This window comes from Neopsephotus bourkii, unplaced genomic scaffold (assembly GCF_033783945.1).
Source record: "Neopsephotus bourkii isolate Nb327-2 ecotype Australia unplaced genomic scaffold, CSIRO-AGI_Nbou_v1 NB_867, whole genome shotgun sequence".
Classification (NCBI taxonomy): Eukaryota; Metazoa; Chordata; class Aves; order Psittaciformes; family Psittacidae; genus Neopsephotus; species Neopsephotus bourkii.
In genome coordinates, this window is record NW_026901363.1 from 96885 (window position 1) to 120660 (window position 23776).

At 50.4% G+C, this 23776-nt stretch overlaps 3 protein-coding genes across 3 annotated transcripts in view; 1 reads left to right on the forward strand and 2 right to left on the reverse strand.

The window, feature by feature from the left end:
- LOC133214028 (uncharacterized) overlaps nt 1-23776 on the reverse strand; it is a 153978-nt gene that overhangs the window by 61353 nt on the left and 68849 nt on the right. The gene's annotated exons all lie outside the window — the stretch shown is intronic.
- LOC133214034 (BTB/POZ domain-containing protein KCTD12-like) lies at nt 2575-5964 on the reverse strand. Its single transcript, XM_061356696.1, has 2 exons — nt 5878-5964; nt 2575-4394 (listed from the first exon to the last, which is right to left on the reverse strand). Exon 2 carries the CDS (start codon nt 4368-4370, stop codon nt 3480-3482), a length of 891 nt encoding a protein of 296 aa, XP_061212680.1. The 5' UTR covers nt 4371-4394; nt 5878-5964; the 3' UTR covers nt 2575-3479.
- NSDHL (NAD(P) dependent steroid dehydrogenase-like) overlaps nt 22984-23776 on the forward strand; it is a 90473-nt gene continuing 89680 nt past the window's right edge. Inside the window, exon 1 of the mRNA XM_061356694.1 lies at nt 22984-22993. The gene's annotated coding sequence lies outside the window, so the exon portion shown is untranslated. The remainder of the gene's footprint in view (nt 22994-23776) is intronic.

Consider the following 23776-nt stretch of genomic DNA (forward strand, 5'->3'; position numbering starts at 1 on the left):
CAGAGAAGCTGTGGCTGCCCCATCCCTGGCAGTGTTTAAGGCCAGGTTGGACACAGGGGCTTGGAGCAAGCTGCTCTAGTGGAAGGTGTCCCTGCCTGTGGCAGGGGTTAGAGCTGGGTGAGCTTTAAGGTCCCTTCCAACCCCAACCAGTCTGGGATTCTAATTCCTACTGCTTCCTGACTGGCAGCATGGGGAGAGCTCAGCTTCTGGGCAGGGCAGGACCTTTCTGCCACTAAAATGGGTTGGTTCCTTTAGAGAGGGGCTAAAAAGAGACTTAGGATATAAAATGTTTTCAGATGTTCTCTCAGGGTGGCAGAAGCGCCTGGTGGAGACAGATGGGATGATGGGATTTGGCTTTTCCTTATGGGAAAAGCTCAGTGCACGCACTTTTTTGTGCAGAATAAGACACTGAGCCAGTAACCAGCAATTTGTGGGGAGGGTGCTGGCCTGGGAACACAATCCCAGCCCATGTTCATGCTCTGCCTCACTTGAAAGAGGGATGTTATTTTGGGATGGGTGATTTCCTGGGGGTCTCTAAATGAAAGTGTGAGTTACATTTACCCCTCCGAAGCAAAACAAGCTTCAAAAGCTTAAAGCCCTTTGTTTTTAAAAGCCTTTATTCCTTAGTTTCTGGTGAGCTCAGCAGCTGCTGAGCCTTGCAGTGAGACCAGATGCCTTCCCAAGGAACACTCCTCCCCATGATGGTCCACACTCTTCTGTAAGGGACTTGTTACCAGAATGAGACCCCCCTTCATCCTCAAGGCCAAGAAAATAGGCAGTCTCCTGTCTGGGAGTCATATAGTCATCGAACACCAGGTTGGAAGGGACCTCAAGGATCACCTGGTCCAGCCTTTCTCAGCAAAGCATGACCAAGACTAGATGTCCCAGCACCCTGTCCAGCTCAACCTTAACAGTGCCTAACACTGGGGAGCCACCATTTCCCTGGGGAGATGATTCCAGTGGCAGCTTGTTCTCATGGTGAAAAACGTTCCTCTTGTGTTCAACTGGAATTGAGTGACTTGTGCCCTTCACCCCCCTCCATCACTACATGTGCCAACAGTGGGTGCGGTTGGGAGATGCCAAGGGAGGGCCTCAAATAGATGTTTTTCCATGGCACCATTTCTCCATATGGAGTCTCTCCTAAGGATCAAATCAAGCAGGTTCTCCTCTCAGCCATGGGCAGCAGCAAAAGGACGCTCTTTCCACTACTAGAGATGCACAAAGAAAAGAAACAACCCCAAATCGTTGTATTTTTGTTGAGGCAGAGCTCAGCAGAAGCATTTTCTCATGAAGTATTGGTTTTCATGGAGATCATCAGACTCAAAGTGACTCAGGAGTAAACTCCTCTGCTCTGGTCATATTTCACCTGGGGTATAAGGTTTAACAGCCCAGATCACATAACCTACAGATCAAAACCACCTCAGTGGTGACTGTGCCATTATGGTTTCCCCCTCAGGAAAAATGCTTCCTCCAGTGAGATCAATTTTGCAGCCCAGTTCCAGAAGGGAAAAGCGAACATCAAGCACCACATTTCTCACAAGGCAGCAACGTCTTTTCTCCAATCAGTCCTAATCAATAACAAGCAGAAAAGTCTCTAGTTAAAAAGAAGCCAAGAAGCCAACAGGACATGCACATCCCTTCTCCCTTTACTTAGAAGGGTTTAATTCTGCCCTTCAGCCTCTTTCTGCGCAGGGCTCAAGTTCCCTTTTCTTTGCTTTTTTTAAGGCTGGTTGTCATTTCCTCCTCAAATGCTGTTGCAATGAGGAACGAGCCCTTACAAAAACACCATTTTTGCCTTCCCCTTCTTCAGGAGAGAGGGGCTGTCCGGCAGTGATGGTTTTGCTCGCCCTGTGTGCCACAGGACTCCAGCCCTCCAATCTCTTAACTGCACCCCAACAGAAATGCCCCTTTGGGCAGCATCCATCCAGCGAGGTGATCCTTCAGCTCCCTGCACCAAGAGCTTCACAAGGGCTGCTCAGGAAGCAGGGCAGGAGGACTGGGGCTGTATGGTAGGGTGTAAGGGAGTGATGGGGATGAAGGCATCACCCAGGGCAGGTCTGCAGAGGGGTGGGTAACTCTGGACCCAACCACTTGCACCAGCACTCTCACTGCATTGAGGTTCAGCCCCGCTGGGGTGGGAGCGAGGGTTCAAAGGGAAGGAGGGGAGTCAGCGCAGGGCAAGAGGGCTCCAGTGAGTTTGTCTTCCTTCCTTCTCTTTATTCATAGCCATATACTACTGATCTAATGCAAGGTGTCCCTGTCCATGGCAGGGGGGTGGAACTACACAATCTTAAGGTCCTTTCTAACCCAAACCATTCTGTGATTCTATGAAATCACATTCCCCATGCCCACATGCTGTAGTGCTGCTGGAGCAGCACCCTGGGTGCACACAACACACCACCAGCACTGCTGCTTTTGCTTCTTGGCACACGAAGGCATACGTGAGTTGGTTTTGCTCCTTTATTACCCTTTGCCCAGGCATGGTGAAGAAGCAGCAGCAGCCAGCCCCTGGCCCATGGAGAGTTGTGATTGCAGGGACCTTGCAGAGATTGCCCAAAAGGCAAAGACTTTCACGTTGGGCAAAGACTCCCTTTAATCTGTGAAGTCATGGCTGCTGCTCACCAGAGCAATCCAGCCCCGTCCCTCACATCACTATTGTACTCCAAAGGAAAGATGAAGGGACTTTTTCTGACAGACCATCCAAAGTATAAGCAATTTACACCCTACAGCGTGTAAAGCCCTCCCCACTCCCCCCACCTCCCTCCACATATACATGAACAGAGCATCTGTCTATCCACCCTCTCCCACCCCCAAAACACCCCCCCAAGGCATCCCAGAGCAGCAGCGATACTCCAAATCCCAACTGCAAACACAGGGTGAGCCTTTATCTAACCTTCCCCAGCACTGAAAGTCTAAACACTAAGCTGCTTACATGGGCTAATGGCAATATATCCATGCTGCGAGGCTGCATCTTTCCATCCACCCCCCTCCCTCCCACCCTCCTCGCTGCTTCCCACCTTTTTGCATGTCCTTAACCCAGCGTTTTCTCCCTTGAACCCCTCGGGAGATCACATACAGTGTACGCAGCATGTTCCTGGCGCACAGGGCATGAGAGCCAAGTTCAGTGTCCAACACGGACAAGCTCATCCAGCTGCAGGTATCCCATCCCAGAGCACAGTCTGGTGTATGCCCCCCTCCCACCCAAGACAAGTACATAACAGTGTCCAAGTCCACACATCCAGGGAGGGTTGGGAGCTACAGGCGGCTACTGCAGAAGTCGGAGAGAGGGAAGAAGGCTGATGGTTGACGGCTACAAGGGAGAGCTGGACAGGTTCAACGTGGAGGAAGGAGGAGGGGAAAAACCCAAGAACAAACTCAAAAGGACACTGGGATTCAGGGCTGGATGTCTACCTTCTAGGAAACAGGAGAGGAAAGGGAGAGTTGGTGCTTGATGTGTGTGGGGTTGGGTTTTTTCAGTGTCACTCACGATAGAAAACATATTCGGTGTAAGAGGTCCAGATCCTGTCATCTGTCTGGTCATGGGCGAAGGCACAGGTGCCTGTGGAGTTGCAAGCCACCATGTGGAAGCCAGCATCAGCCAGTTTATCAAAGGCTTGCTCCAGGAAGGTGAATTTGAGGTAGTAGCGGGACGTGTACCTCTCCGGGGGCCGGTCTGGGTCCCTGCTCTCATTCAAGGTATCCCCAAAGACCTCCTTGGCCAGCGAGGTCTTGCCGCAGACCATGATCCGAGCCACCCTGCGGAACTTGGCATCCGTCTGGCTGTCCCTGCCCAGGGTGTAGGAGCCCCGGTAGCCGATGGTGATAAAACCTGCCCTGCGCACATCGCTGCTGGCAGCACCCGCGCCGGTGGTGACGGCACCCCCGGGGCCACCAGGCACAGCGGTGGGGAGCGTGGTGCTGGCAGAGGTCAGGGTGCGGGTGGCATCCGCGCTAGGGGAGAGCTCCTCGGGGTCGCTTTGGCATGGGTCATCTCCCAGTGAGTTCTGCTTGCTGAGCTTGGGGGCCAGCATCTTCACGAGCTCCGGCAGCATGAAGTACTCTGCCTCTCGCTGCAGACGGCTCCTCTCGGGGAAGTGGTCGGGCAGCACCAGCTGCTGGTCCCTCATGTAATCCAAGATGTAGCGGAAGAGGAACCCATCCCGATCCACAAAGAACCGTCCCTTGCTGTCCCGGGCCAGCGAGCGGACGTTCTTCTGGGTGAACATCTCCCAGAGGAGCGAGCCGGGCACGCTGACCAGGGTGGGGTGGCGGGTGATGTACACTTGTCCACCCACATTGAGTTCAATGATCTCGGGGAAGGGGAAGTCCTCGCTGGGTTTGGCACAGCCCGTGTTGTCTGCCAGGGCCATAGTGAGCTACTGCTGCCTTCCCACCTGTGACAGAAAGCAGCAAGGTGTTAAGCCTGCCAGCAAGCACAGCCTGCTTTCCTACTGATCCCAAGCCAAGCACTTTACTTGGAGCAGCAGTCAGAGCAGGATCAGGCCCCTGCCTCTCCAGGGGTCTGGAAGTCAGCTCTCCTCCCTAGTCCCTGGCTCTTGGAATAGGCAGCAATTATTTCTAATGCTGCCCTCTCTGCATTGCCCGTGGCCCCACCAGTCAGCTCCTGGGGCTCAGCACCTTTCATGTGGAAGGCACAATGACACTGATGTTAACAACAGGAAAGCAGGGCTGTCACACCCCAGCTTTGAGCGGCGACCTGCCTGGCCCAGCATCCTGCCGAGCGTGCCAAGGGAGGGCCGCATTACGGCACCGTGTCTCCTGCCAAGCTGGTGAGCTTGGAGGGGACTTCGTGGTCCGTGCAAGGAGCGCACACAGGTCTGCCAGAAAAGCCACACTGGATACCACTATAAAGGACAGAGTGACAGTGCCTTTTGGCACTCCTGCTCCATCCTGGCTCCTGGAAAGCACTTGGTGAGACTTAAAGCCAAGTGGAGAGCAGGTGAGAGGTGGCAGAACATCTCCTAGGGGCTGGGACCAAGACAAACACTGTGCTGCTGGGTACAGCTTGGGCTAGATGCCATATTTATGCATTTCCAAAGGCAGGCTCATTCTTAGCCATCTCTTGACAGTGCAAATCAGCACTTACATAAACTGGCTCATCAGACGGACTCCGTATCCAGCCTGGCCAAGCCATGCTCCATGCAGGGATGTGGGAGATGATGGAGAGAAGGGGTTTCCCAACTGCCTGGCAGGGTTGGCCTCATGCTCTTCCCGCTGTAGCATATTAGGGCAGCCCTGGGAGTGCTGTGAAGTCGGCAGCAGCTGCCTGCACCCCCAAGGACTGGTCCCACAGCCATGAAACGCTAAACCTTGCCCCATCCTTGTGTCCTGTGTGGCTTCAGAGGAGCCCCACAAAAGGATCCTAATGCGAATTGCAGGGAGACTAAAGGGCAAAGATAAAAACTCTGTGAGCACTTTTGGGTGGTGGTGGGGGAGAGCTGAGCCTGCATTTTATGGGCAGGCACCGCCTCCCAGCTCGTAGGGATGCTCAGGGTGAATGGTGTTTGAGCAAGGAGTGACTTGGACAAGCCAAGAAGAGACTGCATAGAGAGCCAGCGCGCTCCCAGCTTCCTAAATCCTCTCCCGCAGCGGCGTTCAGTCCCTTTTCCCGGTGCTCCCCGCTACAGCACACCCGGAGGGACCCCGCCTGTGCCGGGAGCGCGTTGGAGAGAGCCGGGTCCCTTTGTCACGGCTGCGGCCGGAATCCGAGTCTGCAGCCGGGGGACACACACAGGGACCCCCCCAACCTCCGCCTGCCGCTGGCTGCGAGAGCTGCCGGGACCGGGGACCTTTGAGTCAGCCCCGAGTCACCCGGGGGACCCCGCTCCGCGTCCTGCCCCATCCCGCTTCCCTCACCTCCGCAGCGCAGGGCGGCCCGGGCCGGGTCGAACCGGTGCGATCTGATCCGGGCCGTGCCGAGCCGAGCCCTAGTCCGATCGGTCCAGATGAGATGCGGTCCGCTCCCCTCCGCTCTCTGCCGCCGCTCCGCTTCGCTCTGCCCGCCCGGCCCTGGCGCTGCCGTTTTATGTCCAAGCAGCCGCCGAGCGCCCTCCCCCGCCGGCCCCGGGCCCGCCTCGCCTCCTCCCCTCCGCTTCCCCCCGCCACTGTCTCTATCACCCCACCCGCCCAGCCCTGCATCACCCCGCATCGGGGAGCTCCGTGCTGGGGATTCCAGCAGTGCTCCTATTCATCAATCCATCCATCCATCCATCCATCCATCCATCCATCCATCCACCCATCCACCCATCCATCCATCCAGCAAGGCAGGATTTGCTCCTAATGCCACTTCCCTGCTGGGAAAAAGCCCAACAGCATCTCAATCCCCAGCAGCATGTCCCGGGGTACCTGCCCTGCACCCCTAGAGCTGGCTGGCGTTTCTCATTCTGTTCCAAAATGCCAGTTTTCTGTAAAGACAAGAGAGCACAGTGATTCCAAAGAACATCCCAATATTTGCCCATTTCCTAGAAGTCTGGTGAAGAGAGCCCAAAATCGAGCTTCTGTGTCAGTGAAGCTGACCCGAGTTTCTTCATGAGTTCATTTACATGTACCTGTCAGATGTTGTAAGGGCAGAAGACAGAGTTTCTGCTCCACCTGAAGAACAGATCCCACACTGGGTCTGGGAACCAAGATCCAAGGAATCCTTCTGTTTGGGTTTCTCATTGCTGGTTTCTTGCATCCCAGCAGTGTCATTGCACAGATGTGTGATACGGTCACCAGAAGTACACTTAGAGGTGGGACATCTCACTGAATAAATAGATGGGATGATTGTACACCTCTGAATAGTCAGGCTGGGATGCTGTTCCCTGGGTCTGTCAGTAGTTTGGAAGAACAAATCCATAGGTATAGAATAAATCATAGCTCCCCCAAAATCCCACCTTAGCGGAGGTGCCCGGAATTCAGCATCCTCCTGTGAATTCAGGGTCTCTGATTATCAGTGGTGTGGATCAGGCCTCAAGGCTCACTTTTCACACCTCAAACCAGGACCTTTCCCATGTGCTTATTTAGTGGAATATATTTATGGGGAAAGATAAAAAATGGGAGAAAGTGCTTTGGGGGTATAGAAATGAACAACAAAATTTGCTCCAAATTACAGAAATAGAAGTAAAAAAAAAGGGGGGGGGGAAGGGGAAATAGGAAATGTTTTTGACAACGTAACTTTCTTTACCTCAAGATTTTGTTTCACCTGCAAATGCTATAAATGGAGAGAAAAAGAAGTTGGAAGCTTGGAGAGCCAAATTCCTCCTTCAGCCCATCCTCCCTCTCACCCATCAGGGCTTGCAGAGAAGCAAAGGACATAGAAAAGATTATCTGTACCAATTTCTCTGCTGCTCCCTGGCCAAAATCCTGGTGTCTGACTTATAGAACCTTATCTGATGCCAGCACGGGCAGACGTGAAATAAGGAACCCTGTTAAAAAGGCTTTTGGATATGAACAAGTGTGAGCAGGCAGATGCAAGTAACTGGCAGGCTGCATGCAGGCAGCTGTGCTTGGCATTAAAGCCTCCACTGAGGGCTCTAACTCCCTAAAGCACCCTGGTGTGCCTATGGAAAGGGTTGTTCACTCAATGTGGGGCTCAACAAGGACTGAAAGTGATGGGTTTTGTTTGCAGGAGCTGCCATGACTTGTGCTTTCCTCCCAGCACTGGTGCAATAAGGGAAGGGAAAGCTGGAGGGGTCAGTCTGTTGAATGCATTAGCCTTTAATTTCTGGAAGTACACTAAATTCCTCCTCTGTCCAGTCCACTGTTATCCCCAAATCTACCAGAAAGGGATCTCTTTGAGACCTTACAGCGCTCCATCCAACTCAGCTGAAACTGCCCAAGGAACTCAAACTATCTGTGGGAGGGCAGAGCAGAGGCACACGCTGTCTCGCACACAGCACATGCAAACGTATTCATCTTGTTTCCTTAGGAAACGAGCCTAAAAATAACCTGAGCTTGATAATGCCTTCGGAAGGCTACAAAAGCAAGGCTTTAGTTGGAGACATCCCACAGAAAATGCTGTACCCGTTGCCCTTGGGAAGGTGGCATTGCTGCATGGAGTGGGAGCTGCAAGGCTGGAAGGATGAGGACCATATTTTAGGGTCAGTGGAGGGATGGGAACCTTATTTTGGGGTAAGAAGAGGAATGAGGACCTTATTTTGGGGTCAGAAGAGGGATGGGGACCTTATTTTGGGGTCAGACAGATACTGTGCACCATGATGCATAGAGGATTGGGATGAGAGCTCAGGACAGGCAGCAGGAAGGATGCTGGTGTTGAGGTTCTGGGAAGCTGTGGAGGAAACATAGTTAGCCTCAGCTGCTCAAAGCAGGGGTCCAGGCATGTAATAAATACATCAAGGTGGGTATTTACCCTGTGTCTGTGCCATTAGATCCTGAAAGAGCGAGTTCAGTCGCTCTCCTCTGGTCTCCCTTTGGACTGGGGTGATGGATGTTAGATGCCATTTTCCTCTCTGGTTGGTTGAAGATGGAAGAGGCTCATTCTGCCTGCAAAATCCTGTCCACCATCACCTGAGCATCACTCCTCCCTTCCACAGACCTTCCCACCCAGGTGAAGATGCACTGTGCTGCTTTAGTGCTTTGTCCTCCGCATTACAAGACTCATATGAGTGCAAATACCTTCATGAACTGAAATGGAAAACATCCAGGCCACTGCTGACGTGTCTTGATGCAACTTGAAATGTGATCTCCAGAGAAGGGGAAGATGTTTGGCACCACAGAAGCAACGAGGGGGTCTGGAAATGCAGGAGAAATTGCCAAGAGGTTTTATAAAGCAGCCTGTACAAGTTCTTCCTTAAGAGAGTGAATTTGGGGCCCTCTCTGACTTCAGAGGCGTTTATCAACCACAGCAGTGGAACATGATTCATCCATGTCCCAAGAGAAGGGAGGAATGGGCTTAATGTGTGCGTGTGTTTGTGTCCACTCTGTTATTACACAGAATGTGGTCTGGTGATTGCAAGGAAGGCGCTGCACAACCTCCTGGCTGCTATTTCCAGCTCTATGTGTTTGCTGAGCTTGGACGCAACTCGCTTCACTTCACAGTGCCTTGAGCTCCCCATCCTCAGACTGTGGGGTTCTGCCCTCTCTCCAGTCACCTTGAGCATCCCTAAAAGCCCCATTGTGCTGCTCCAACACTCCTTATGCATTTTTAAGCGTGGAAGGGCCATAAACTGCAGATAAGACAAATTTTTCCATTGCCTGACTTTTTTCTCCTCCAAAAAGGAAAAAAATATAGTAATAAATCAGGTATGCGCCCTGCTCTGACGATGATGTTGTGATACATCACGCTGCAAGGATGTTGTCACAGAGAAAGCGATGCTACTGCACCTGCTACATCAGTTTCTTATCTAGAGATAATGGAGAAATGCGCATTGAAGGAGAAATATTTATGAGAGGAAAAACCCCATATTTCATGTGGGTCAGAAAGGTCCAGCACGCAGAGGTTCAAACCCCACTGTGCCACTGTTATGACTCATGAATGAGGGCTAAATGCAGGAATCTTTCATCCTTAAACAGAGCTGAGCTAGTCCTAAAAGGGCAGCGGAAGCACCGAGTGCAAGGCTCTGATGGAGCATTAGTTTCAATACATTCAGGGTCCCATGGCTGTATCACCATCAGTCAGTGGGAAAAAAAGTAAAAATCACACTCTACAGAATCCCTGTCCCACCCCTGTGCTTCCAGCTCTGTCTCCCTCATCCCTATCTGCATTTCTCCTCTCTTCTTCCCCTATGTAGTGTTTCTTTCTGTTTTCCTCTTGCCATTCCCTCTCTATGAGTTAATTAAAATCCCACCATGAGGTTTTAGAGCATCAGTGAGAATAGTGGAGGGTCAAAAGGGTCTCGCCTCGAATCACTGCTACCACACAAGCTCCTGGGTACCCATAAACCAGCAGCAAGCCCCTACCAGCATCACTGAGATGTATCTATGACTCTTCCCTCATCTCCTTCTCCAGGAGCTGTACAGGTCTGCTGGTAGGCACAGACCGACATGCACACGTGAAGTTAACTACAAGTGACGAGGCTTTCATTGCTTCAGACACCTCTCTGCTCTCCCTGCTGAGGACTCGCTGTGTCTGAAGGAGCAGCCTGGAAACTCTAGGCACTGCCATCTATAAAAGGTGGTTAATCTGCTTCTGCTTGGTGAGGAGCTCAGGTGCCTTTGCAGCTCTGGAATGGAGCAGGTAAGCAACCACATACATCTGACCCCGCTGTCATGGTCCTGTTGGACTTCAGGTTGGCATGTCAATAATTTACTTATACATCTGATCTGGCCCATTTTTAGCAGCATCTGCCAACTTGCACTACAGTTGTGGTGTCCTTTCTGTGACAGATAGGTTTGGACAAGGAAGGAAAAAGGCTATGCTTAATGGTGCGCTTTAATTGGCTTTTCATTATGAAAGCTTAGATGTCCCTGCAGCAAAGTGGGGTTAGAAATCAGAGACAGGATGAGGACTAGGCTGTAAACTCCTCTCGGAATGTGGGAGTTGCTGAGGATCAGGGTTTTGGTTTGGTGTCATCACTAAAAGATGGTTTTCTAGGATCCTCTTGGGCAGTGATGAAACCAGCATCATTACCGCTGACTTCAGGGATGATGTATCAGAGATCCATCTCCATCCTGTTCACTATTTGTTAACAGTAACAAGAACATGCGTATCCACTGATCTCATTTCACCATCTGGACTCAGAACTGGATGGCCACTTGGGAACTACTCATCCCTGAAGCAGAGATGTCTCATGCAGCCTTTTCTCCATGACCTCTTTCAAGCTGGTAACTTCTTCAAGCCATGGCACAGGACCAAAAAGGCCACTGCATTTGAGGTGAGCACTGTCAGAGGAAAACCCAGAAGGAAAGGAGGCTGGAGCAGGTTTAGAAACGAATCACCATGTCTTCAATATTCAGAGAGAATGGGCTTAAAGAGTGGCCTGGCATCTTCTGAAGAGCAGCAAAGCAGCTCTGAACAAGCAGGACATGGGGACACTGAGCACTCCCTTACCTCACTCCATCAATCTGGAGGACTTTTCCCTCTCCACAGATGAATTCTCCAGATCAAATTCTACCCTTGGTACAAGCTTGTAACCCACTTGCTGAAGCAGCTCCTGTGGCCTTTGCCTTCTCACAGTCTCACTCCCCTGCGTTGGCAAAAGCAAACATCCTGCCTGCTGTGTTTCTAGGGTGCGGATCATTGAGGCACAGAGCTGGAAACAACCTGGGCTATAAAACTTGCCACGTACACTTAGATTTCCATACACAGAGGATATATTTAGGTGCTTTTCAGTAAGATTCAAGCTTGCCTCATGTAACAGAGATATGATAAGAAGTTCTGAAGCCTAAACCGAGGTAGGCAGCAGGCGGGTTGCAGGAGGAACCTGTATCAGTCTCGTTGCAGACAGTCTGTTCCTTGAGCTCTGCCAATGCAGCACCCCAGGGTGAAGGTGCCATCTGGCCTGGCAGAGCAGCCTGAGGATGGTGCTGGTGTACACAGAGGAAGACAGGAGGATCTGCTTCAGCAGTAAGTCATAGCAATAAATCCAGGGTACCCCAAGCAAGCTCTTGTGTCTGCCCTCCCCAGACTGTCCCCCAAATGGGAGGGCTTGTGACCTCAGTTTTCCATGTCTCCCAGCTTAAAGTTTCTAAGTGCTGTATGAATCCCACAGATGAGAAAAAGCTCTTATACGCTCAACATGATATGAGGACATGCTGCAAATCACAAAAGGACAAGAGGAGCATTTTCTGAAGAGCAGAAGGCTTGCTTTCAACCCAAACTGCAAAGGAAATGGCTCAAAACTCCTGCCTTAGGAGAAGGGAAGGCCAAGCTGTTTCTGAAGTGTGCATGGGAGTGCCCGAAAGACTCTTTGTGTTCTACAGCACTTTGAAAACAGGGCTGCAGCATCAAGCTCCATAGCTCTGGTCTGTCTGCCAGGAACACCATCTCTCCCATGCAAACAGCACTGCAGCGTTGTCAATCTGCCAGGAATGTAGGCTAGAAAAGTCCTCCAAGGTCACCCAATCCCAACCTGTGCCATCACCACACAGACCATCTCCAGAACGTAGGGTCAGGATTTAGCTCTTACTAAAAGGGATTGTGCTGAAAACCTTCTCATCTCCAGCCTGAATGTGTGCATGGCTTCTTCTTTCCATTTCTCATGCTACCACCATCATTTCTCTCAGTTCCAGCCCTCTTGGCAGCACAGAGGGGATTTGCTGTCCCCTTTTCGCAGATGTGGAGACTGAGGCACAAGAGCATCGATGTGGCTTTGCCAACCGCGGGAGCCAAGGATCAGTTTTTGGGAAGCACAGTCTTATCCAAGCACTATGTCAAGGAAACCTGTTGGCCTGTTCTCCTGGCATCGTGCCCTGGGTGCCTCATGTCTCCGAGTGCACCGGCAGCGCCAGCGCTCAGTGACAGACTTGGAAGAGACATTTCCTTGTGCTTTAAAGGGCGTTTGCATCACGGCACCGACTTCTCCAGCCCAGCTACTCAGACCCAACTCCAGTGTGAGAAAGCTCTTCCCATGAGGATGGTTTTGAAGACCAAGGACCCAGTTTTGAGAGCCAGATCCATGCAGGACTCCGAGGCATCCCAAGGGACTGCAGCGTGGCACAGGGACAGAGCAATGGAAACTGCTGGGAAACACAACAGAGCTTTCCAAGTAGTCAATTAAGCCTTTGAAAGTTGCCAGGACAGAGAAGGGATCTGTAGGTGACAGTGAACGTGATGCCAGGAGAATCCCATGCATTCAGACCCTACCCTGAGTGACAGAATGGCATTTTCCATGCCCTTGGCATTTCCAAGCGTGCTAATCTGCTGCCGATCGATTGTGAGGAATGGAAACTGATTACAGGCTCTCAAGGAGCTGCTTTGAAGCACAATATCTGTCTCTGGCTGATTCCCCTCCAGCTTCTTCCCAGTTCAGCCTTGCCTTCAGATCTGAGCCTGCCACAACCTCTTCTTAAGCTGGCCCAAGGATTACTTACCTCTGCTTGAGTTATCGCTGGTTTTCCAGGAGGATGCAGAGGGAGAGGCTAACAGAAGACTGGTTCCAGCTCCTGCACACTGAACTGTTAGAGGAATCCTACTGGTCTATATAGAGTGGCAGGGAGCAAACCAGCTGAATTAAATTGGGCCAGCTCCTATCTGCTTCCCAGCTGACAGTAAAACCCTATTCTTGTATTCCCAGTTTAGCCTATGCCACAGATCTCTTTCTCTCTCCTCCTAGTTATCATTAAATTGAATTTATCTGTACAATCTATCAGAAAAAGAAATCTTAATAGCTAGCTGAGTGTGCTGAATTAATACTTATTAGTATTCATTATATTTACCTTCTCACTGTGCTGGAACTACGAAAACATAGGGAAAAAGAGTGATAACCCTCTTCCCAATTTGTGACCTGTGTTGGATCAAACCTTTCTCTCATCTCTGCACGTATTACACAGAGTTCCAATTGCTGTGAAACCCAGGTGGGGACATACAGGCACAAAAAGACCATAAACAGCTTGAGAGAGGGGTTTGGACTGGCACTGGAGCTGCTGGGACAAACCTGTTTGCCCTGTGTGGGCTCTTCTACAGCAGCATTCAAAGGGAGAGCTTTTACAAACATGTTTTGTTGTTGGCTTTGATTTTGCCTTTGAAGGGGTTCCTATGGCTGAGCTCACTCGTTGGGCTCTAAACACTGAAGTGCAGGTCAAGGTACACAAGGTTTGTTGTGCGTTTCCTTCTTTATCAGCCTTTTAAAATCATTCTCCTAGCACCACACAGCCCAAGCCAGGAGAAAACCCCGCATTTCCTATCTCTTCCACTCCTGTGTTTCAACCCCTGGGCAATGCTTCCTCCTATAGGCTGTTATGTTAATACTCAGCATTTAAGATGCTGCTGCTTGCAGCTGAGCACAGGACAGGCCACCACACTCACAGGCTGTTTATATAATGCCCTAAAGGCAAAGGAAAAGGATAAACTTAGTGCAACTGTGACAGCGCAGTCCATCATAGCACAATTGCACGATTGTTGTGGTGACGAGGGAATAAATACTGATGGACTAACTGCTCCCGAAGGTGGCCTCAGAGCCCTGTCCTGAGCTCTCCAGGCTTTAGAGCCAGAGCAGAGGGTGACTAGTGCCTGGGATGAGCTTCTCCTTTGGCAGCAGCTTGCCTTTAGGCAGCTCCTGGATTTGGGAGCTGGGGTGGGCAGGGAGCAGGGTCTGGGTGTGATGGGGACATTTCATTCGCCATCCTCTTTGGGAGTCTTCATCATCACAGGGAGTGAGTGAAACATCCCAAGGAGTCGGATGGGGCTTATTGCACTTTTTAATCTGGTGGAAGCACTCTCTAATGGAGATGGGTGTCCAAGAGGGCAGGACTCACCCACAGGACACTCCTGCATCCCCACTGACAGCAGATGTTCCATCCCCCAGCCCATGTACACAGGTGCTGCTGTCTGAGTGAGACATCCTGTCCCCTGTGCATCCTCCAGACGTGCAGTTCACCACTGACAAAGCTCTAAGAGAGCCAGGATGGGGCCACATCAGCTTCCCCCCTCTGTGGAGCTGAACCATGCAGGAGCTGTGATTGCACTCCTGCCCTCCCACCCTCAGCATGAGCATAGAGCAAAGGGGATGTGAGGGTCACAGGTCTGCCCTAGAGGTGTTTTCTACCTTGAAACCCCATAGCCAGCTTCAGTGCAGGAACCTAGGTGCCTTGTTTCCCATAGCACAGGTCCTTCCTGCAAGCTTGGGTACAGGAGATGGTGCAGAACGCGGAGCCTCGCCTCACCCAAGCCCAGTCTCTGTTTTGATTCACCTTTTCCATAGAATCATAGAATGGTTTGGGTTGGAGAGGACCTTAAAGATCATCTCATTCTAACCCCCACACCAATTCTCTTCCAAGCCTTAGCTTACTCCTCTTAGGGAAATGCCACTTAAAAGCTGTTTTACAGGTGGATTTAACTAGAAATGAAAAAAAAAGAAAGCCAAAGTAATCTACTGAAAACATGAAAGCATTTGTTCCCTGGCATCTCCTAACTACCTGCCATTGTGTTTCCATAGAAAGCACAGTGACAGCAACGGTCATGCTACTGCTGGAAGAGGTGACTCAGACTTTACCCCCACATTACCTGCTCGGAATGCTCATCTGTCAGCCCTGCCCTGTGTTGAGCTGATATTATTGCCAGGACTGATGCCATGGCAATGCCAAGGCAACCTGCACACGACCAGCAATGGAAAAATCCATGACAAATACTGATAATGTTTAACCTTTTCCATCAAAAAACAAATGCCAAAGAGTTTTCCAGCCACAATTCAGTCACTTCTCTTGCCCTTGCATACAAGCGGGGTCCCCATTTACAGACCTGCAGGACAGCTGAGGACATGGACACCAAAGCTACCAGCATCTCTCCTGCATCTGCAACATTCCCACTCCACAGCTCCAGCCAGCAATAATATTTGGTCTTCTCCTTATTACTTCCCTCCTTCTGAGCATCAAAAGCATCACTCAGGCAGAAGCAGGTTGACACTTGCCGTATTTAAGGGAGCTTGATCAGAAATACGCTTGATCGCATCCCCCTCCAGAGGAATGCATCAGGCACTCAGCCAAAAGCACAACAGCTGTTAAGGCCACAAAGATGTGGCTAAGGAAGCATGGAAACACGCTGAATGGACATAAAATCAAAGGCAGGAGTCTGAAGAAGCTCGCTGTAATCATCCTGCAAAACATCTGGTTGTAATATATGTCTGTAGCCTCTGTCATCATTTTGCCTGTGGTGTAACTCCTGCCATATCATTGCTCCATCCCTGTTCTTAAACCCCTGCTTTTAAAACAAGGGGGTTGGAACTAGATGAGCTTTAAGGTCCTTTCCAACCCAAACCAGTCTATGATACTGGGAACTCCTGTCTTCTCTCACCCATCTCAGCCAGTGCTCACCTTCCTCATAAACATTAATCTCTGCTATGGAGTGACTCCAGCCTAAACGGACAACCAGGATCACTGTCGTCATAGCACAGATGGGGACCAGATCGTGGAGAGGTGAGAAACTTCCCCATGGTCACACAAGGAGTGGCAATGAGAGGAAGGAAATGTCTTGCAAAGGATGTAAGTGAGGATTCAGGAATGCTGCAGTCTGGCGCAGAGCAGCAGCCAAGGTGTTTTGGAGTTTTTCCATGCACAAACTATAAGACTTTCCCAGCCTATCAGTCTTTGATGTGAACCAGGCCTGGTAAGGACCTGAACCTGGCTCTTCTTATGGGTATACGAGTCTTTGACACATCCACACTGCCAAGGAGCTCTTGAGCAGTCCCTTCTCTTTGAGCAGCTTCACCAGGGAGATGTCCCTCAAAACTGCTGCTCCAACAGAAAAGTTCTGGTGTCCATGACTCAGCATTTCCATTTTCCTGGAAAACTCCCAGCCACCTCAGAAAATGGACCAGGGCCACCACCTGAGCCACAGGACTCTCACCCTTCACCCTTCGTTACTTCTCCCATAAAGCTCATCCCCTGCTGCCAATAAGGCCTTGGCATTGCATCAACCCACAGCAACGCCAATGGCAGTAACTGGATTTAGACAGCAAGGACAGAGAGGCCACCCCACTGCAGGGTGACCCAGTTTATTGCCCTCTGGCATGGCACAGAGCTGCAGTCAGCAAATGGCAAATGGGCTTCTGTCAAAGCTTAACAAGCAGAAGGAAAACTAGCAATGAAGTGTTGAATATTTCATGTAGACAGGGAGCAATGAAGCTCATTGCCCCCATTAAGTAGTTTGGAGGTAGATACTATCTTTTAGTGTGGCTGCTGTGTGAAAGAAGGGATTGCTCAGCTTGGAAACACCTTTACCAGCCCCTGCATATGCCCTGCATATCCATGCTCCTATCCTACTGTGTGAAGAAGGGAAAGAGCCATCTCTGAATGCAATAGGAATATGAAGGAGCCAGCAGTGAAGGATGCGCATTAGGACATCTGTGTTCTTCATGTCCAGAGCCATCCCTGGGATCCCACCCCTTGGAAAGCCCTGCAGAAGCCTGGGTGTGCAGTCCCAACCATGCCATGTGCTTTGGAGAGTGTACCTTCAGACTGTGGGACCTTTGCTAGGGGCTGAAAATGCATTTAGTTTCAGAGAGGAACATGAGGAGTTCATGGGAGAAGGATCCACTGCAGCTATGACACAAGAGGAGGCTGTTCCCTGCTTAGGAAATCCTTAAACTGGAGGCTTAATCCCTTAAATAGGGAATTTCTTTGGGTGGACAGGGAAATCTCAATGTACTTGCCCTGTTCTTTTGCCTCTTTTTGAGCAAATAGCCCTTTCCAGTTTTGGAAACAAGATATTTTGAGACTCCTTCAGAGCTGAGGTCTCTGGCTTTGGAAAGAAAGAGGGTTCCCTGAGCTGGATCAGTCCCACAACCACGAGCTGTTCTGGCTTCAGTCTAAACTGCTGAGGTGGGATCTATCTGTTCCTATTCCAGCAGCAGCCTCGTACATGGGTGCTCACCACCCTCTAACGTGTCTCACGGCTGAGCGATATCCTCTGGGTCAGTACAGGCTCCGAGCACACAGGCAGCCCTTGTCTTAGCTGCAAGGGACACCAGCTTCCAGGAGAGCTGGGGATAGGAGCTGTGGAGGAGCACTTACACCTCCCCATCGCTTGTGCTGCCTCCCAGGGGTGTATTTGGCTGCATTAGTGTCACATTAATGCCAGAGTAAGAACTGGCTGGTTTTCCCTGCAGAAGACAGCAGCTGCTACGTGGGTACGATGATGTGTGCTCATGGGCCACTGACGGAAGCATCCTTGAGGCAGAAGCTCCCTGGAGGAACAGAAAGTTCAGCTTTTGTAGAACCATAGAATAGTTAGGGTTGGAAAGGACCTTAAGATCATCCAGTTCCAACCCCCTGCCATGGGCAGGGACATCTCACACTAAACCAGGGCACCCAAGGCCTCGTCCAGCCTGGCCTTGAACACTGCCAGGGATGGAGCATTCCCAACCTCTCTGGGCAACCCATTCCAGTGCCTCACCACCCTCACAGTAAAGAACTTCCTTCTTATATCCAATCTGAACTTCCCCTGTTTAAGTTTTAACCCATTACCCCTTGTCCTGTCACTACAGTCCCTGATGAAGAGTCCCTCCCCAGCATTCCTATAAGCCCCTTTTTAAATCAAGCTTGTTTGTAACAGCGGTTCCAAAGGGCATTTCTGCCAGGGGACTTGTAGAGATGTTTCACTCCCTGTTGCTGCAGGTTTTGCACATGGGAATTCAGTGCCAATGTGCAGTTTATCTTCCAAAGATGCATTACACGATGGCATCCCACCCCATGTGCAACCCTGGTCTGTGGCTGGGCGTGCAGCCAGGCACCCATTCAGGGCATCATCTGCTGGTGTTGCCTCTGGGAGGAGATGTGCTGTGGGTTGAGAGGAACGGACACACAAGACAGGGTGCCCAGAGGAGTTGTGGCTGCCCCATCCCTGGCAGTGTTCAAGGCCAGGTTGGACACAGGGGCTTGGAACAAGCTGCTCCAGTGGAAGGTGTCCCTGCCTGTGGCAGGGGCTGGAACTGGAGGAGCTTTAAGGTACCTCTAATCCAAACCAATATGGGATTCTGTGATGCCCCCCATCTCCCCTGAGGACATCTGTGTAGGTCTTGCAGGTCATGTGAGACATTTAGGACCTATAAGTCTGTCTTCTAATATGGTCCTGGGGTGGGTAAATACCTCCCTGTTGCTGTTTGGTACTGGTATAGGTCACTGAGGTGGGGAAGAAGCCCGTCTCTGTGACTGGCTCTCATTTTGCCGATACAAGCGAGCTGAGCACGTGGCTGTGCTGTAATCTCCATTCCTCGCTCGGACTCACTCACTTTATTGGTTGTATTTACTCAAGGGGTTAAAGAAAAAAAGAGAAAGAGGAAAAGGAAAAGCAGATCCATAAACTAGAGATGGTCTCGTTTGTCCTGCTGGTGGTGGCAATCTATAGCAGTGGTATGGCTGGAGATAAATCAGGGACAAAGGGAAGACATCGCAGGCTTGCAAGGGAAAGGAGGCACCTGGAGTTAACAGGGGTGTCTGGAGGCCCGGGAGCTGGTGTTTCCCAGCAGAGCCGGGCAGCACCCTCTAGTGGGATCTCCACTGTGTCCTGCTCTGCTAGCATCCCCTAAAACCACACACAAGGATGATGAGGATGAGGGGCCCTTTCACCCACTGGTGACTTGAGCATCCACTCAAGAACCCACCCAGGTTTGCTTATGCAGAAAGTTGAAGGTCCTTCTGGCATCAGGACCTCATCCAGAGAGGGAAGGGATAGCGGTGGAGGTGCAGAACAGGCTGATCTATGGATCACACTATGGATCACTGCTGCAGCCAAGTCCCTCATCTCTCCTCTGCCTCAGCTCTTTGAGATGGTGAATGGAGGCAAGGACCAGATCAGAGCATCCTAGGACTGCTCCGAGGTGAAAGAGCACCCTGAGCATCCGGGATGGGTCTGGGGATGATCCTCCAGGAAGAGCAGGGCATCAGCCACATCACCGCCAGGATGGAAGGTCCCAGGTATTGCAGCTTCCCCACATCCCTCTGTGTGTTTCCTTTCTGGCTGCAAAGCAAGAAACCGTGAGGAATCAAAAATCATCCTACAGGGATTTGTAATTAAAGGACATGGGGCAAAATCCATCCCCAGTTTCCCCCATAACAAACCAGTGCCTTGCTTAGCCTGGTTTATGTTCTTATTGGCAGCACATGGTGATGCTGTGCTACCAACATGACACTCTGTGCAAGACCCATTTGTACATGGATGTGGTCTCCCACAGAGAAGAGGTTGCCCATGCCTGTATCCTGGCCACTGATTCCGTATCTGGGTATGCTCAGATGGGCTCTTATAAACCACGGAGCCATTTTTCTGACTGAGATCCTGAGGCAGTGAGTTCCACAGAGCAACTATAAGTGGCCTAAAAAGATGCTGTTTTGTGTCTTTTAATGCTTTACCACTTTGATTGCGGGGTGGGTTTTTGTTCCCAAGCTGTTCCCATCGACCGACAAACAGCTTCTGGAGATTTTATGGGAAATAGAAGAGAATAAACGGCTTCTAAAATATTTCCTCTCTTCCATAAATCTGGATTATGCTGCCATGGACCATCCAGACACAGGAAACTGAACCCAGATCAAGATTTGGTGGTTGTTTTTCTTTTTTAACCCTACATGTCATTCCTCTGTGGGAAAGCTGGCAGGACAAAGCAGCACCAACACATGGCATGTTTGCAGGGCCTGGGTCTGGACACCTAAATCCTGCTTAGACACTGCTACCTGCAGCCATCATCTCAGGAAGCAGAGATGGAATAAGAGGGAGGCTTGGCCATGCCTCATTCCTTGTCTCTTCCGATGTTGAGGAAGCCAGTTCATGACCTGATTCCTATTTCTAGCAGCTGCAGTCCACAAGGGACTGCCCATGAGTGTGCTTCACTTCACAATCTGGATCCTCCAGTGCTTGGAAAGATCAGCAGAAAGATGTGTGGAGGTTACGGAGGTTGTGAATCTGAGAGCATCAGATGAAGTCTGGGAGACTTTGCTTTGACCCTGGTTTGGGCGCTTGGCGTAACATTCTGTCTCAGAGCTCTCTGCAGTGTGCTTTCACCCAGAAGAGCCTGGGAGAGGTCATTTCTCGGTCTTTCCGTTTGTTTTACCACTTTCACCCCAGAAAATGGAGAGGGAACATTCTCAGGTCTCAAATACAACTTATTGCCAGCTGTGCACAGCCATGGACTGGGAGGGAAGAGGGAAGAAATCAGCTTTCTTGTTGATCCAGCTCCAGCACAGTGCCTAGATTTATCTTTGTGTTCCTGAAAGCAAATAGAGAGCTAAAGACAAACAGCCACCTTGATTTACCAGTGAGACCAAGAGCACGTTAGCAGAGCAAGAAAGAGTCTTCATAAAAAATGAAAGGAGAGCAGGCGGGTGGAAAGAGCAGTGAAGATGAAACTCAATGAGTTATCTGGGGCATGTAAGAAACCCATCCGCCCAGCAAAAATGTGAGGAGAGAGCAGAGGAGGTGCAAACAGTGGGGGAAAACAGGCATTATGTTTTATTAATCATACTAGTTTATGTTTAAATAGCATCATCTTACTAAGAAGATGGGTAGACACACACATGCCTGTCTGTGCAAGGTAGGCACCCAAGTCACTGCAGTTCAGCGGGTCAGGAGTGAAGGAGCTCATCTCAGGCCATGGAGATTACCACGTGCTAGGGCTTGTCCATAGACCTAAACACTTCATGCACACACATGCACCATCTCCAGCAATGAAAGATCTTATCCAGGTTCACTTGGGATACATTAAGATTCAAAGTTGACCCAGTTTGTTTGATGTTTCACCATTGACACCTGGTATCTTACAGAGCCTAAGCCGGAGATGGTGTGGGGCATGCTGTGATGCTCTGGAGCACTGATGGGAGGCAGGAGCAGTGTTACACGGCTGGTCATCTGCAACTGCAAAAGAGCAAGTTGAGGATGTGAATCTCTTGAAATCCTTAAGGTTTGGTCCTGGGGAGAGGAAAGGCAAAAAGGGGAAGCCATTGAATGAAGTGTTTGTTCAGCTCTCGCCTTTCCTCTGTCTCACAAGTCAGCTCTCATCCTTTATTATAACACCTAGAGTTCCCCCACTGGGGCAGCTTTCTGGGGAAAGGAGAGGGCAGAAAACAGCACCCACTGTGCACCAGCATTGCTGCTTGCCCTTCAACATGAGCTGCCTCCAGACATTAAGCATGGGAGGCCACGATAAGGACAAGGACAAGGCGACTCCTTTCTTGCGTTTGCCTTGTCCTAATCTATCACTGTTATCTCGGCATTGACTTACTGTGAAAATTCCTGTGCTAAGCCTTTCCCCATTCTTCTGTGGCATAACTGGTCTGTGGGGCAGCAGCCATTGTGCCTGATGGGTGTATATATCCCACACTGATGCTGGTATAAGGCAAAGGGGGATTTATTCTTCATGTGCAGCAAGGAGGCTGAAGAAAATCCATAGTAGGAGCAAGGAGAAGGTTTGGGACCCTCTGGTCTTTTTTGAAGCAGCACTGTCCATTTATATCTGACCATCTAATGGTCCAGGGCAAGTCCTTCCTGGAAAGCCCTGTTTGCCACCCCTGTTTTCCTTGGAATGGCAGAGGCCAGCCATTAAACGCTGCAGTGGTTGGGTATTTGGGGAATGCAGGCTGTTTAAGCACCAAAAATAAGATTCAACATCAAATCAGGACTACAAATCCCTGTGGCAGAAAATTAAATAGCTTAAATTCTCTGCTGTGCCTGAGGCAAAAGCAGTTTTCTGTTCCCTGTTTTGGGAAAGAAGAGAAAAGCAAACTACTGCAGATTGCTAATCTCGGTCAGGGAACGGCAATCACACACTCCAAACTGTGCATGGGTTTCATTCCTGCAGCCTGAAGGTTAAAATACTCCCGTTATTACCGCATTTGGAACGGGGTGGATAAATCAATGCGAGGCACACTGCACTTCCAGGCTTGTATTTCCCTTCTCTTTATTAGCTCATTTGTACACCCGATTTCCTAATTTCTCTCTGCATGAGAGCTGCTAAAAACACCCCTGTATTTGAAAAAGTCATCCATTAGGATTATGAGCTTGCAGCAATTGAGATTAATGGGTCATTTGCATCCCTCTTGCAGCTGCTTCACTCTGGTTGCAGATGCAGGGAGGAGCATGCCAGTGAAGGCTGCCTTTTTCAAGGCTTGCTTGGGATTTTTCCTTCCCCAGCCCTCCGAAAGCCAGGCTCTGCTTTAAGTACAAGCTTTGTCTCCTTACTGTTGACACCAGCCATGAGACTCAAGGGAAATCATCTGTCTGGGTGCTGGTGGCTGAGACTGCAGCACTACAAAGCATCCCGTGGGCTCCGGGAATGCTGGAATAAAGCCAGAAATATTATAGGAACTCCTTCTTTTCCTGTGTCATTCCTGAGTTTTTCTATTAGCCAAGCAGGATGGTCTTAAAACCCACTCCCTGCTCCCTGTGGAATCAGGGCTTGTGTGCCAGGCTGGCATCTGGACCAAGATCAACCGAGTTCAAGCAAGGTATCTTGTGCAAGGAGATATTCCCTGCTTGTGCTGCCTGCAATGCCCATGGATGATAATGACGACAGGCACAGCTGGGTGGAGGAAGGAAAACCTGCTCCATGAGTGAGAAGAGGTTAAAAAGGTCAAGTTAACTGAAATAACATGAAATCATGAATGGAATCCCTGGCATCGCATCCTTACTGTCTTGCAGTAAATGATATTGCATTAATGCAGTCCTGCTGTGCAGAGTGATCTTATTTTTCTCGCTTCCATAACGCTTGTCCCATCTAATTTACCCTCCAGAGTGCACGTCATGTCCTTGAAGCTCACAAATTAAGCAAGTTGCTGCTCCAAGGCACCAAACATAGCAGGCATGTAGGCACAGCTTTACTTAGCTGTGTTTGGCACCCAGACCTGACCCCGGGGGGTTAACTTGGAGTCTCCACCACCTCACCAACCCAACCAGTGCTCTATTGTGGCCCCACTGGAACATGCTGGAGAAGACCAGGTTGGACACAGGGGCTTGGAGAAACCTCCTCTAGTGGAAGGTGTCCATGCCTGTGGCAGGGCGTTGGAGCTGAATGAGCTTCAAGGTCCCTTCTAACCCAAACTGGTCTGTGATTCTATGAAGTTATCCATCACGATTATGCATCTTGCTTAATGAGGGCACATACTGTGCCATTAGCATCCTGTGAGACCCTAAAAGCTCTTATAGGTTTCTGAGACCCTTTGTTAAAGGGACATAACA

Coding starts and splice junctions, on each gene's coding strand:
- LOC133214034 (XM_061356696.1), bottom strand. CDS start 4,370: ATGGCCCTGGCAGACAACACGGGCTGTGCCAAACCCAGCGAGGACTTC.